The sequence below is a fragment of the Polypterus senegalus genome, chromosome 1 (genome assembly GCF_016835505.1).
Source record: "Polypterus senegalus isolate Bchr_013 chromosome 1, ASM1683550v1, whole genome shotgun sequence".
Taxonomy (NCBI): Eukaryota; Metazoa; Chordata; class Cladistia; order Polypteriformes; family Polypteridae; genus Polypterus; species Polypterus senegalus.
The window spans coordinates 139,991,500-140,007,400 of NC_053154.1; the positions used below are offsets into that span (position 1 = coordinate 139,991,500).

General features: G+C 35.9%; 1 protein-coding gene across 7 annotated transcripts in view; it reads right to left on the reverse strand.

Annotated features, from left to right (window-relative positions):
• ect2 (epithelial cell transforming 2) overlaps positions 1-14,168 on the reverse strand; it is an 86,325-nt gene extending 72,157 nt beyond the window's left edge. For all 7 annotated transcript variants that reach the window (XM_039759028.1, XM_039759023.1, XM_039759013.1 and 4 more), the window contains exons 1-3: positions 13,906-14,168; positions 11,674-11,824; positions 2,787-2,866 (exon numbers count right to left, since the gene is read on the reverse strand). In XM_039759028.1, the coding sequence (XP_039614962.1) occupies positions 2,787-2,866; positions 11,674-11,803 (210 nt within the window). In that variant the 5' untranslated portion in view covers positions 11,804-11,824; positions 13,906-14,168. The remainder of the gene's footprint in view (positions 1-2,786; positions 2,867-11,673; positions 11,825-13,905) is intronic.
• Positions 14,169-15,901: the final 1,733 nt, after the last annotated feature.

Below are 15,901 nucleotides of genomic sequence, written 5' to 3' on the forward strand. Positions count from 1 at the left end.
AGTCCTGTCAATTTGCATTATGCTCATTGTGAGCATAAAATTGGCTCACAAACAGTACATGTGGATAATATGACACGAGGAACATGAGATTTTTTTTTCTCTTATATATAACTTCCATTGATGAGAAGCCCTCTCATCATTGCCCCAATGCAACTTAGGAATTCTGCTCTTACAGCACAGGAAGTATGACAGTGAGATTTTAGCAAAAAATTACCTAAATACTGGCTTCTGCTAAAAAATGCACCCTGGACTGCAAAAAATCCCTCCCCCCCAAAAAAACATTTATAAATGAAAGAAATGTAGCGCAACTTCATTCATCCTTCTCACATAAAATATAACTTTATCAATAAGTCAAACAAAATATAGACTTGTCATTAATTAGGCATTCCATTCTTATGTCTAAACACAAACTGCAATGTACTGAACTTTACCATAACCCCTTAATTCAGAACACATAAATTAAATAAGACTGTAGAAATACATTCACCATCTTATATATTAACGTGTAGATGTGTGTCTGCCTGGTCCAGAAGTGAGAGGTGTAGTCGGGGTAAGGGCTCCACCTCCGAGGAAACAGAAAAGTCGCTTAGCTGTTAATAACACAAGTGGGTCCAGCACGTCAGCAAAACAAAACCTCAGAAGACAAAGTTGCTTAACATCGGCAAAAAAGTATCCCTTTTACTTTTCCTCCCAATGCAAAACGAATCCTCCTAGAAGAGAGATGCCCAGAGTAGTTCCCTTCAATTACCTGACATCTCTACATTTCATTTTCTTTTCTGACGATTTTAATAGTTACTAGGAACCCAGGCTTTTTGCAGCAGGCTTACATAGCTAGTATTATATAATAATAAAGTGACTATAGTCTTTGAAGTCTTTGGTAGCTACATATCCTTGGCGCATGTTGCAACTCAGATGAAATAACAAAAAAATGTAATTCTTTAGCTTTATTGCTATAAGTAGATCAAGCAAATACAGATGCACTTTTCCTTGCAGTGCTTTAAATTCCACAAAGCCCAGTACCCAGACATGAACCTGTTTAAGGACTCTTCCTTTTTTTTTCTATAAGTGCATACCAAATACTACATCTTTGTCAAGAATACTAATAGCTCATAACAATGCCAAATCTCAAATCTGTCTTCAAACTGGTTCACCAGAACACTCAAACTAATGTGTCCTTCTGAAGTCCTGTTTCAGTCATCTTTTTCCTTAAACATTTATTATTCTCGTTCTTTTACATTTACAGTAAACAAAGTTCCATTAAGATGTTTCATATGTAAGAATTATTCATTGTTCAAGTATGGAATCAAGTGTTTTATCAGACACTTTTAATTTTTCTGAAGAAGGTTAACTGAGCTTCCTAATTACAAAAAAAGATATTCAAAGCAGCATATTCATTCTTTACTAATCTGTTACATTTATTAGAGGAAAATACACAACATATTTACTTTGTGAAAAGAGGTTAACTGAACAAAGGCTGTAAGATTGTGACACATGACGTTTCCACAGACTACAGTGACCTAGAAGCAGCAGACAGGACGTACAAGTTGCTTCGAACAAGATAAAGGACTAAAGTGAAGGAGCCCCTTAAGGTCATTAACAATGGGAGGGTTGTAAATAGTTACTGGTGGTGTTATTGTTATCCGAGTGTTTCATTGATAGAAATAAACCTTCTTAATCTCTGCATAGCTTCATTCCTCATTGCCTGGGAAGGGGTATTACAATATCAATTAAGAAAATAAAAATTAACTTTATAATGCTGTGTTGTAACAGGGATAGCAAGTTAATACTTATCTGGCCCTTGGGATTGAAAGTAAAGTTTCGAGTAGTTGAAATGGCTCTACATCTACCAAAATATCACAGCCCTCCTGAGAACTTCACGTGAACCCTTACAAATTATTCCTTGGCATCAGCCATGTAAAGTACCTGTCTATACCTTAGAGAAAGAAAAATTTAAGAAACTGATAAAAAGTAAGGAGACCAGAGATCAAATCCTGGGTCCGTCCTGTGAGGAGTTTGCATGTTCTCCTCCTGCCTGCTCCAGTTTCCTCACACAGTCCAAAGACATGCAGGTTAGGTGGATTACCAATGCTGAATTGGTTCTAGTGTGTGTATTCACACTGCGATAGCCCTATGTTTGCTTGGGATAGGCTACAGTGCACCACAACCCTGCTCAGAATTAAGCAGGCTTTGAAAATGGGATGAATACTATTCTTCCTTCTTTTTTTGCTTTTTACTTCTATACTTTTTTATTCTTAGAGTTTATATATTTTGGTAATGCTGAGGTTAAATGTTAGAACAATACAATAAATACAAGCACACTGTACAGGGCTGCCTTAACAGCATTATGGGCCCCTACCTACACAACCACTCAGCAAGTCGCAACATACTGTACATAGATTAGCATGGGGCCCAAGGGCAACTGCCAATCATGCCCATGCATTAAGACGACCCTGACACAGAGCCCAAATCTTGCAAAAAATATTGAGGTACATTCGGTATACATTCTGCATTTCTAAGTACTTCAACAGGATACAGGTTGTTGTGCAGATTCTTGAAAGTTATCACATATACAGTATATGGACATAAAGTTCAGAAATATCAAGTCTGTAAGTCATAATGTTCAATGCTTTAATGTACCAGCGGAGAAAGGGAAAAGAAAAAAAAAAAAAAAAAGAGAGAGAGAAATCCTTGATAACCTTAGCATTGATAAATTAAAAGGAGAAAAATTTATTAAGAATAACTCCAAAGGAAGGTTAGAATAGTAAGCAAATTACGACGCATCTTACCTGCAGCGCTTTGAGAAGATCCTCATTATTCCCTGCATTTCCAACCAGAAGAACCCTTGTTTCAATTTGTGGTACCCCATCTATAATTAGGTTAAGAAAAATCAAATGCATCAACATTCACAAAAATATCTTCAGCCAACCTTGTCTTTTTTTGCATTATAAAAAGCATTTTGCCATTGTAGACAAATAGCCACATAAGAAACCTGGATACTACGGCTGCAACTAATGATTATTTTGGTAGTCGACTAATCATTCAATTTTTTTTGCCCGATTAGTCACAATTATTTCATGCCTGACTATTTTGATGCCTGTGAACTGTGGCTACACATCCTGTTCTGGGCTCCAGTGCATGTCTTACCTCATCTGATCACGTATGTCCACCTGTAAATGTCACCCTGATATCTCGGCATTAACACGATTAAAAATAAAAGGTAATCAAATTAAAATAACAACCAGTGAAACATGAATTTAAAAATAATCAATGTTTTATATTAGTGTGACCGTCACAATAAAAACAGTCTTTAAACAAAAAAAGTGCATTTAACCAAAAATGGCAGCTTGTGTGTCTTAAAGTCCAAAAGTTTAAATAAAGCTTCAATACAAATAAAATAAATCAATAATGTACAGTTTAAAAAAGATTCAGTTCATATATTCCTGATTGCAGTGCAGGGACGTGAGCATTTCAACATGCTCTGGTGTGAGACTGGCTTTCTTCTTTGAGACAATGTTCCCAGCTGCTGAGAAGAGACACTCAGACGGAGTAGAGGTAGCAGGAATACACAAGAATGAGTTTGCAGACAGAGAAAGATGTTTTAATCATCACACTCAGAAGGAAAAGTGATGTAGTTTATCACATCATGTACTATAATATGCCAAAATAAAAAATTACGGACTAAAACATGTAACAAGCTAATTACTGATATACTCCAAAACACAAGTTACCTAACGTTAGTCAGAGATGGTTTACTATTCATATGAACTCAAATATTATATGAAAAAAGAAGAAAAAAAAACTAGGACGGCTCAGCTACACCTATTCACTCTTTAACTACAGCTTCAAACACGTTAGCAAACATAACTGAAGTTATGTGCACTTAACCCTTAAACCGCCACAACCGGCTACAGTCGGTTTACTTAAAAAACGCAGCTAAAAAGTATTTGGCGTCCAGGGGTGCTTTAACCCCCAAGTATGTGTCGGTTTAAGGGTTAACTGTCATTGTCGAAACCTTGATATACACAGAAAAGAAACATCTGCTTTCCATAATCTGCATTCAACTTTTTTTTCTTTTTCGGTGAAGTGCTCCCACACTTTGGAAAGTTTTTTTCTCAATTTTTTTCCATCTCCTTCTCCCTACTCTATCCGACTCACTATTGCAACTACATTTATTTTCCTCTACATTCTTCTTCTCCTCAGACGTTCTTCTTCGTTGGTAGGACTGTGTGCAGTCTTGACAAACAATAACAAACGATACTGCCCCCAGACGTTCATGTAGTGCATTGCAGTTACAAAAACGAATGTGGTTCTTTGTGACTGGAGCCTCTATTGAAGGTTCTGTTTATGACGCGTCAACGATTTTTTGTAGTTGACGTCGTCGATTACCTTGACTAATCGTTGCAGCCCTACTGGAAACCCTAGCTGACATTCAAATAAGTGCATCAATAGTGGTTTTTATGGCAGAATTCAGTTGCCAATAAATGTAATGGTACATTAGCTGGTCTAAATCTGATTTCAGGACTTGCTTCATTTATATTTTATCATGTAAATAATACAAATTGACCCTGTAAGGATGGAAATTCCATTTAGTTTATCTTTATAAATCAAACTTTCAGAGTATTCAATATATAGTATATTAAAACATATTTGAATAAAATACAAAAATGACGCACTACATCCATATGTAACTGGACAAATTGCATATTTTATTTACATATCTCATATAGCTTAACTTAAGGAAAAATACCACTGCTCTTAAAACACACAAAAAAAAACCACTACCATTACACTACTGTTGGGAGATAATCTGCATTAAGTTTATTAATAAACCATGTTTTATGCATGTTCTGTGAGTGTAATCAATCAGCTGTGAGTTCTAACCATTTTAAATTTTAGATTCACAGTTAGCATATTTGACGTGATTTTTATAAAAGCACCACAATGCTAAGAATGTTGCAAATATCTTAAGACCAACTGTTAATTTAAAAGGGTTTCCAGAAACTTAACTAAATTAACACACTGAATTCTTTGTAAACTTTATTGACCCGCATAAACAGACAGTGGCCACCAAAAACAGGGCATTAAATTCACTTCACAACAGTACTCAACATTTAGAATACTAAGATTTATACCTGAGATAAAATAATTTTCATGCTTTGTTCTATTTAGTTATCAGCTTATGATATGTTTTACTCTATATTACTTGTTATTAGTGATGTTGCATAAACCAAAACCTTATTATAAAAAAAAAAAAATCAGAAGATGTATTTTTTTTTTAAACAGTATAGGAAATCTTGAGTAAAAGTTGGTACCACTTTCATGTTTGACTACAAGTGAAATAAATACACAAGAAATTCGACAGACAAGACCATTCAGTCCATCAAGTTTGTTTATTTGTTTAGCTAATAGCTAAGTGTTCAATGTTTCTGTTCCGACTGCACTTCCTATTCTAATTTTCATAATTCAGCTTTAATATTAAAGAATTCAGCTGGACCTTCTTTCTTAATGCCTTTGAGAATTTTGAAGGCCTGAATTGGGTCCCCATGCAGTGTCCTCTCCTCAAGACTAAACAGGTTTAATTTTCTGAGTCTGTTGGAGTAGGACATGTCCTGTAATTCTGCTCTCCTTTGCAGAATTTCAAGTGCTGCTATGTCTTTCATGCAGCATGGTGACCAGAAAGGCACATAATTAATTGGGAATAAATGCCAACAGTCAGGGACATTACATATGTTAATTCAACAGAAGTGATGCTACAGCACTGCAAAACTTAACACTTGCCTAAAAGAAATAATCTGCAGAAGCATGAAATGTGAAAAGCATCTGCAGAAAGGCAATTACAGAGTGCTATAGCAGAGATTGCTAGACGACTTATAAAACACAGCACTATTAGTGGAATTTTGGTAATGTTATTTGTTTGAAGATTATTAATAATCACTCAAGGCTGACCTAAAAACACAATCTCAGCCATTATCTTTCTACCACATCCTCAACAGCAGTAGCTTGCTACAGTATGCTATAAAAATACATTGTTAATTGATTTGTGCTTCTTCATTTTGTTTCATCAGGGCTTAGCTTTATCACATAATTTTTTTTTTTAACATGCGTGCATAGGAAACTCTATAGAAACTGTACAATGTCAAGTATTAATTGTTATTGTTAATTTTGGTATTGGCACTGTGATGGACACATTTTTTCCAGAAAAAAATCAAAGACTTTGCTCTGATAAAAATGTAAGAGCTTTTCTGCTTTATCATCACACACACACAGAGTGCAATCAAACTCCTTTTTGGACCAAACACCCACGCTAGCAGTGCAACTCTTTCCCTATAGCAGGGGTCCCCAACCCGCCATCTGACAGCCGAGCCGCAAGAGAACTGCTGACAACGGAGACTCACTCAGTGTAGGGCTACAGCAAAAAGGCTACACCCTTCACGAAGGACACTTTTCAGAATGCTAGGCGGCCAGGGGGCTTCGCAGCGGCGCAGAGAGAGGAGAGAGACCGAGGTGAGAGAGTATTACAACAAAGTATTTTTATGTTTCTGACAGTTTCCCCATATGACACGAGTCTATAGAAATCTCATTACTACGAAGTACATTCAGCAGATACTTTCATTACAATGAAGTGACCTTGAAATGCTTGAATTAATCATCCAAAGAGCAGTTAGTTTTGTGGTCGCACCTCAGTTGTGCACATTTGCACAATGATCCCCAAACAGAAACATTGTAAAAATATTTTCTTTCTTCGAACTTTCCTCTTTTTTGTTTTCTGTGGTTTTTAGTGATACCTTTTGCTTATTGCTCGTCAACATTTGAAAAACATCCATTGGAATTTAACTCAATGTCACCCTCCTATGGAAACGGCAAACACGAAAAAACGATAACAGTGTTAATGTGATGTGCAATTTGTTTGAATGACAAATGCAATGCATATGTCTTTGTTATATACCAAAAAAGAAGAAAAATCTCGGGTTGCAAACGTATGCGAACTGCTGCATTTGAAGACACCAAAAAAAACGGTTTTATGTGGTTCAGTGACGCTAGTTCAAGAAACATTCCTATTAATGTAGCACTCATTCAAGAAAACGTGAGGTTTTTGAACTCTCTTGGGACCTCCGTCAACAGGACAACACGACATGAGCCTGCTGTTTCCCTGCTCCGGCAACAGACAAACTATCTCACACAGACGCAGCAATCGCACTTTGGGACACACTTCAGCGTGACATTCCCGTTGGGTGTAGGGATCCCAAAACAGTTCATCACAATATGAAGAAGAAAAGGATGATTCGGCTTCTGATTGATAACTGTCCTGTCCACAACATGCTTCCGCATTTAGATAATCTTTGCGTTGAATTTCACCCACCCAATTGCACAGCAGTCAGGTCAGCGTGAAAAGTAACGCATGTGCCTGCTGCTTCACCCTGACTCCTTCCAGAATTTTGCAAACAGATATTCTGGTTTAACAGATTGTAAAAAAACAGTTGAAACTATGGGTCTGACTAATAAAACATCTTTCAAAAGTATCAACCCTCAATTACTGTCCTTCCTTTTCTTTCTCCATGTAACCAAACGCCACACAATAAGCTTTTTAATAAATGTCATACCATTTGTAAGCTTAGAACGCCAATTCTTCATAGCTTTTAAGGAACATTGAAATATGTTTATAGTACGTTTAACACTAGAATTCCTGAAGCCTACGAAGAAAGTGATAATCCTGGGCCACCTTAAATTCCTTCGCACCTCCTCATCAGCGTCTTTGTCTTGTAAATGTGTCGATTGGCACAGGCAGCCTGCTACCCCGTCATCCCCACTAACGCTGCTCAAGTCAAATCAGATGTTGAAGGTTTTCTGGCAGTGATGTGTTTGGAATTGTATAGGGTATATAATATCTTGTTATTTGGGATACATACATTTCATGAGTGTTCTGTGTCTATAACAATCTGGGTAAATGTAGGATGTCATGAAATACAAGGCAAGAAATGTTGAACACATAACTAAAACAGAAAATGTTTCATCTTACTGTAATAATGACAAAATGCTGACGTGAAGTGTATAATGTGTGAAGACTGAAGTCCAAATATCAAATAAACACCCCAACAAAAGGTATAACAAGTGCGCTTTTATTCAGGAATATATACCCAGAGAAAAATTAAAATCATTCAATTTACACGTTGCTGACAATGAGTAAAAAACCAAGCCCAAATATCAGCTGATGTATCTATTTGGCTGTTACACAGGTAAGAACTGCTGTCTTGCAATCAAGAGGTTGCGAGTTTGAGTTCAGGTTATTCCAGTTTTCTGTAGTGAGCTGCTGTTATATAATAAACACATACATTTTATTTCAGTCTATAACACACGGTATAAATTTTTGCTACATGTAAAAGATATTGCTGAAGGAATATAACCAGACACACAAACACTGATGAATTATTTCTTCTTGGTATCTTGTTGTCACTTAAATTTTTTTTTTTTTATTCAGTTTTGCTCTTGAATAAAAGCACACGTCTTGTTATACCTTTACGAAAGTGTTTATTTTATATTCCAGTAACCACTATGAGCTACATTATTTGTATGAAAATGCGCTATATAAATAAATGTTGTTGTTGTTGTTGACTGACATCAACTGTCTCGGCTTCTCTCGCACATGCACACTCACATTCATGCATGAAAATGTCATTATTTGAAAACGCTGGAAGTCACACTTTATTGATGGTGCCAAGCTGAATTGTGTTGCACTGCAGCAGTCTATTAAACAGCTAAAACGATGTGAAGTTGTCTGTTGTTACAGAAACGGCTCCATAAGCTTTATTACCACAGTCTCAGAAAGTCTATCTCCCGTGGGACGACTGGGATCTTGTCCTAAATAAGGAGTGGCATTGCACTTGCACTTTGTCTCCAAATCTGCCGCAATCCAAAAATTTATGCAAAATGTGTCAGGCTTGGCTAAAATGTATTTCAAGAAAGGACAATGGACCTTGTTTGAAAACAAACAATTGCTCATCAACAGTAGTTAATATGTTGCCCCTGGATTGTAACTCAAAACACAGTTCTCAACGTTGCCAGATGTCAGAGATCACAGCAAATCTGTCATTTTTTAAACGTTCTGCATGGATGTCCTTGTGATGGTCTGATAGCGGTCATGGGGGATCGTATCTTTGATTGCCAGTGTAACAAATAGTTTTGAACAGGCATCAACCATAGCACTAACTATGGTCATCACTGCTCTTATGAAAATATTGGAGAAAAATGCCATCAACTGAGAGGGACAAGCAAGTTCATTGTACAATGTCTTTATTTGAAAACTAACAGTGCCAGATTTTGTGGTTGTACGTGAATGTGACCGAGAGAATATAACTGGAAAAAAAATGGTAACTTTTACAAGTAGTAAACATTTACATACTGTTACATACTGAAATCAAATATATGTTTTACTATATAATAATAACAGCAGCTCACTACTCAAAATTGGGAGAATCCAGGCTTGAACCCGCAACCTTTTGATTAGAAGGCGCAGTTCTTACCTTTCCACCAGCTGAGCAGACATGTTAATTTGGTGTATATTGATGTTTGAGCTTGGGCTCATTGACAGCACCATACAAATTGAATGATTTATTTTTCTTCAATTATATTCTTGAATAAAAGCACACTTGTTTTGTTATACCTTTTGAGAAAGTTTTTATTTGGTATTTGGATATCCATCTTCAAACATTATACAATTCACTTCGGCATTTTCTCATTACTATAGTAAGATGAAAAATTGTTTTAGTTATGTGTTCAACATTTCTTGCCATCCTACATTTACCCAGATCATTGTAGACATGGAACACACATGGACTGTATGTATTACAAATAACAATATATTATTCAGCCTATACAATTTCGAACACCTCACAGCCAGAAAACCTTCAGCATCTGAGTTGACTTGAGCTGTGTCGGTAGGAGGATGACTGAGCAGGCTGCCTGCTGCCAGTGCCAATCGACACATTTGCAAGACAAAGACACTGATGAGGAGGTGCGAACGAATTTAAGGAGGCTCAGGATTATGACTTTTTTCGTAGGCTTCAGGCATTCTAGTGTTAATTGCTCCATCCATCCATCTACCTATCCATCCAGTCCCAGCAAGCGCACAGTGTGAGGCAGGACCAACCCTGGACAGGGTGCCAGCTCACTGTTACCACTGCGCCACAATGCCTCCACTTTTAATTATTAACAATACACATAATTTAAATTAAGTTAAAAATGTATATTTATAATGTAACATACACATTTTAATGCATTTCACTTTAAAAACGATATCAAGAGCTCCAAGAAGATAACTTTTGGAAAACTAAATCAACATAGAAGCCAGTCATCATCATGTGTAAATACACACTCTCTTCTATTGAATTCCTTTATTGTTATTGTATGGTACAATCAGATTCAATATGCAAATCCTCTGTAAATTTATTTTCCTATAAAATAATAACAATAATAATACGATAAAAAAACAATGAAAAATATACAATATGAAAGCATAAGTACAATACACATGTACATAAAGTACAAATCGTGCAAATGGTTCATAAAGTAACTCAGGTTGTGCAATATTGCAACTGTATATCAAGTTTACAGTAAGGTAACTGTAATTCTAAGTACAAACAGTTGTACCGGGAGCACTTGATGGACTGATAAAGTGCATTTATAGCTCTTAGGAAGAAACTGTTTCTGAACCTCGAGGTTTGTACAGGAAAGGCTCAGAAGTGTTTGCCGAATTGAACTTCTCCCAATAGACTGAGCTCATGGCTGAGGCATCGTGTGCTATAAATGTTCTCCAGGGTAGATGCTGAATCCTGATAATCATCTGCACTCTTGACACAGCCCACTGTTGAGCTTTCCGATCAACAGCTGTAGAACTGTGATTCCACACCCAGTCAATGGAATGTGCAATGGGTTAAAATACTCTGAGTGGTGCACTGAGAGTAACAATGATAAAGCAGCTATGGTATTTGGAATAGTTTGACCATTCTGTGGACCATTATATTGTTATAGGTTAATTACAATCAAATGCCTTAAACTAATAAACAATATGCTGTTAACTTCAGTGTATTTGACAAATCCACGTCAGGGATGTGAATCTAAAAAAGAAAGGGAAACCACACAGGAACAATAGCACTGCTTTGACATTGGGTGCTGCCAGTTTGCAAAACCGAGCAGAAACTTGAGTATGCACCGGGTAAGGCTGTCATGTGAATGTGCCTGGCTTTATGCCAATTTTAGTTAGTATACACATCTCGAAGTGAGTGTGGAAATGGGCATACGCAACATTTATACATGAGGCCCCAGATGATCTAGGTTCAACACTACTTATACTTTTCAACTTTTTGGAAGCAGCTTCAAAAAGAAATATATCCATACTTTTTAAAATGTATTGTTTGGGATCAGACTCCTAAACATGCATTCAGCATGTTTCTAGTCCTATAAAGTAACTGCATATGGATCTACCAGTGCACAAGTGAATGTGTGTCTTCATGATTACAACACTTATTTGTTGTTTAGAGTAGCTCATAACTGGGAAAGCTCGGTCCATGACAGTGCTAAACAGAATGCAGTAATCTTTAATTTCCATAGTTTATCGATGCAATTGCAATTAATATACAATTAATCGTAGAGCCAACATAATAAAACTTTTTTGGTTACCTTCAATGTCTTCAGCTGACCCAAGAAATAAATGTTCCTTAGAGGTCTCTGCAAGTCTTGAATCCATGATAGAGGAGTCAACAAGAAGACTCTGAGCATTTGATACTGTTACAGTGCTAATGTTTGCCATTTTCAACAGCCTTTTTCCTGCCTAGTAAAAGACAAAAAATTAAGACATTAAATTGCCCATGTATATCCCGCATAAACTAAAAACATTATGGATTTAAATGCAGTAAAAAGTGGATTTTAGTTTCATTAAATAAGTTCAAACCACTCAATATAACATCTAATAAACACAGTATAAACAGACCAACAGCTTTACAATATATATTTTCAAATTAACGTGTAGAGAGTAATTTTTCTTTGCTTATCTCTGGCAAAATACAATAAACTATCTGAATGTTTATAAAGTACTTAATGTTTACCTCATTCCTTCAAAAATTGTATAAATTAACAGAAATACAAATAATTAGCCCCCCTATATACAGTACAATAGATTTAGATAACACACAACAGTAAAGATGACAGCCTCATTAAATATCACAAAATATCTTAATTATATGCAAAATGTGTGTTTGGTTTGAAATGCAAACTAAATTAAACAAGTGTAATAAGAGTGGCTGAGGGACTAAGGCATTGAACTGAAAACCATAAACATGCTAGATCAGTCCATGCATTTCAAACCTTGAATACATTGTGTTAGTTAATCCTAAATATGATTCTAAATCTGTATTTGCAAACCCCATTGGTGATATTTCTGAATAAAAACAGACTTGTTGAATTACACGGCATGCCAAAAAAGACACTGCAGTGTAAAAGCAATTGGAATTTTATTAGATAGCTCATATATTCTGCTTGGTCCAATTTAAGCTCCATAAAAAGTAGGATATACAAAGGGAGAATTTACACATTGCACAAAGGCAGCGACCTGGTCAGGATTGGGATACACTCCTACAGAACAGCACGGCTAACCAAAATGCATTATTTTTACCCTTTAGGCAGTGTGGCACAATGGTTACGACTTTGGACCTCAAACTCTAAGAATGTGGGATTAAATACTGCTAGTGACACTGTGAGACCATGAGCAAGTCACTGCATCTGCCTGTACTCCATATCTGAAGATCCAAAAGAAATAACTATATGTATCTCAGATTTGTAAAATACCATGGATTAAGGCAACAGCCAAGTATTATTAATAACCAATGAACATCGCACCCACACTCCATTAAAACAGTTTAAATATTCAAATATATTCTTGAAAGGTAAATGGAAAAATAACGATATATTCCTCATTTTACGTTCTATGTGACCATTTTGCAACCTTAGGGTACAACTTTTAATTTACTGCACCAACACGTTGAAATCTCAGTTTTTTATTTAATTTGAAAGCAGTAGTGTATGATGAATTTTAGTTACTTGCTAATGGAAAAAAACAGAAAATCTAACCGGTGCACTATACTTTTTCCTCTGATTTTAGTATTTCATACGTACACAATACATATTTAATATATAACGTACATGGAAAATATTTCAAAAGCTTTTAATTTTAAAAAAATCACAGTAGTTGGGGAAAAAAGTCGTGTGCAGCTGCTGTTGACATCATATATAAAGATATTCTGGAGTCAAAAGTCACTACTGGAGGCTACTATTTAAAAAAAAAACCTTGGTTTTAAAACGTGATTTAAAGGAGAATCGAGCTTGTTATGTCAAGACATTATTAATACTGGGAGATCTGCAGTGTTTATTAAAAATGTTCAGCCAAAGAACGTGCATTGGGCCATCTCAATTATAGGCAGAATAAAACGAGCAGCGTTTTATAGAAATTCGCAAAAACAAAAAGAACAGACTAGAGTAGAATCGGCGTTAGGTAAGGTGCTGTCAATTGACAGGAGCGACTGAAAAACTGATTTTAACTAAGACAGCACATAAAATAAAATGTCCTGAAGTATCAAACAGTCATCTCTTGGAAAAGGCAAAAAATGTATCTTACTTTCAAAGTTCGCGAAACAGACAACATAAGACGTCTCCATTCAGGAAACTGTGCAAGCTTTTTAACTCCAGCATTATGACGGAAAATATGGGAAATGCTTTTTTGACTCGACTGAACACACGAATTGAAAAGAAGCTAAAGAACAAAAATAATATAATAAATTAACGCGTATTAATGGGCTCTCTTCCGTTATGCAGACAAATTAAAGCTGCTGAGATATGTTTTCTCACACACTCACTCACCTATCTCCACGTAATAGAACACAATGAGCAGGTCACAGGCCGGGATCCTCCAGAAAAGAACAAGAAGACAACAACGCTGGTACAAAACAAACAGCTATACACAGGAATGATGAGCTCAAATAAGTGTTTTCTCCTTAGAAAAATATATCTAATAATTTTACATTTCAAAAGAAAATCCCAAAGTCTTTTACAACAAATATCGCTCTCTCAGTCACAACAAATTCAAAATGCGCACCGAAGACAGGAACGCAAGCAACCATTGGACAGGCTACAGGAAGTGACGTCATTCGGAGCTGATTGGCTGGTGCTTTCAAACTTGAAAGAGATGAAGTTCACATTATGCCAGGGTTGAGCGTTAAAGGGATAGGTTGGATTTAAGCACCGGTGGTGTTTGTTTAGGTTGGCAGTGCCATTCTCTGAATTGTACAGCGTATGATTTCATTGTAGTAGTTACACCGGTACGAAAACAGAATAACCTGTAAATCGGATACCTAAGAGAAACGGAATAACAACACCGTGCCATACTTGCTGAAACTGTAGTTTGGCAAGTTTTTAATTAAACGCCATCCATTACTTTACCGTGTTTTGGATGGAGCTGTGCCTACTTGAACCTATTGCGTGCTACAGTTAGACCCATCTCCCACAGGGTGCCTATATTTGCACAGCAACAAGCAACTTAATCAGACACTTCCTGAAGAAAACAAGGCAGATTTGAATTGCAGAAGTCCTACCATAATAGCCTTTTTACTTTGGAGGAAACCAACAAAAAGAGAAACATTATGTTTAACACGACCACACATGAGGTTAGAGAGGAATGTAACTACAAATTTGGCCACGGAGTAGTATTTAAATTTGGCATGAAGTAATTCAGTTATTGTAAAAAAAATAATAATAATCTTATAACATCTGCCCATAACTCAAAAACAAAATTAAGGTGGGAATTGCTAGGGTGGATTGACGTGGGCAATTGGAAGATAGTGATTAGAATCACATGTAGTCAAAGTCTAAATTGCCAGGTGGGATTTCTTTACCTTTTTTACATTTTTATTAATTTGTGTTCCCATTGTGTTTTTTTTAGCTAATTAAACTACCTAATTTCACTTTCAGCCTCTTTGGGGTTATTCTAGATTTGGGTGAAATTCACAAAAGTTCTCTGTTATAAGCATATTTGTTTCTCAATGGCATTGCCTCAGAATAATATAAAAAAATATATATATATAGAATTGGCCTCAACGAAAAACCATAAGATTTTACTGCCCTGCAACTTTCATTTTTTTTGTAATAAATTTGCATATATTTAAAATATATTTGCATATATTGTTGTCATTGCTTTGTTATTCTGAGGTATTGAGTGTTGCTTGAGGAATGAAAAAAATAAATGTAAATAATTTTAGCATAAGACTATAACGCAACAAAATGTATGAAAAGGTAAGAGGTTTGAATACTTTCTGAAGGTAGTGTGTACAGTACGCATCTTTGCTTGGTGTAATGTTGTATGGCAACCACAAGAGGGCTGTGCAAAGAAACAAAACAGAATAAACACAGAAAAAGATGACTGTAAGGACCAGAATGTCTGATGAACAAAGGCAGAAAGCCACATAAAGAAAGAGGGACATAAGGCCTAACAGCAAAATGAATCATTAAAAAAATCCGGCAAGAACAGCTGATTTTATTTTGGACTGTCCAGAATCCTTTCATTTCACATCTGGTTATTTGGAATGTCATTAGTTAAACCCGAACACAGTTACAGCCTCAGTCATAAAAGGTGTATTGCGAGTTTTGTTCTATTTCACCTAAACATTACTCATTTGTCGGTTACTTAAACATTTTTGGTCACTGTATTTTATTACAAGTGAAATCAGATCTGACATAGGGTAGTGTCTTGATAACAAGTAACAAAAGCTGAAATTTCAATTTGGGTGTGTAGACCTTTGACATCCACTGCATGCCATCAACAAGTGTGAGATTTGTATTACTTATTACAGTATTTTATTGC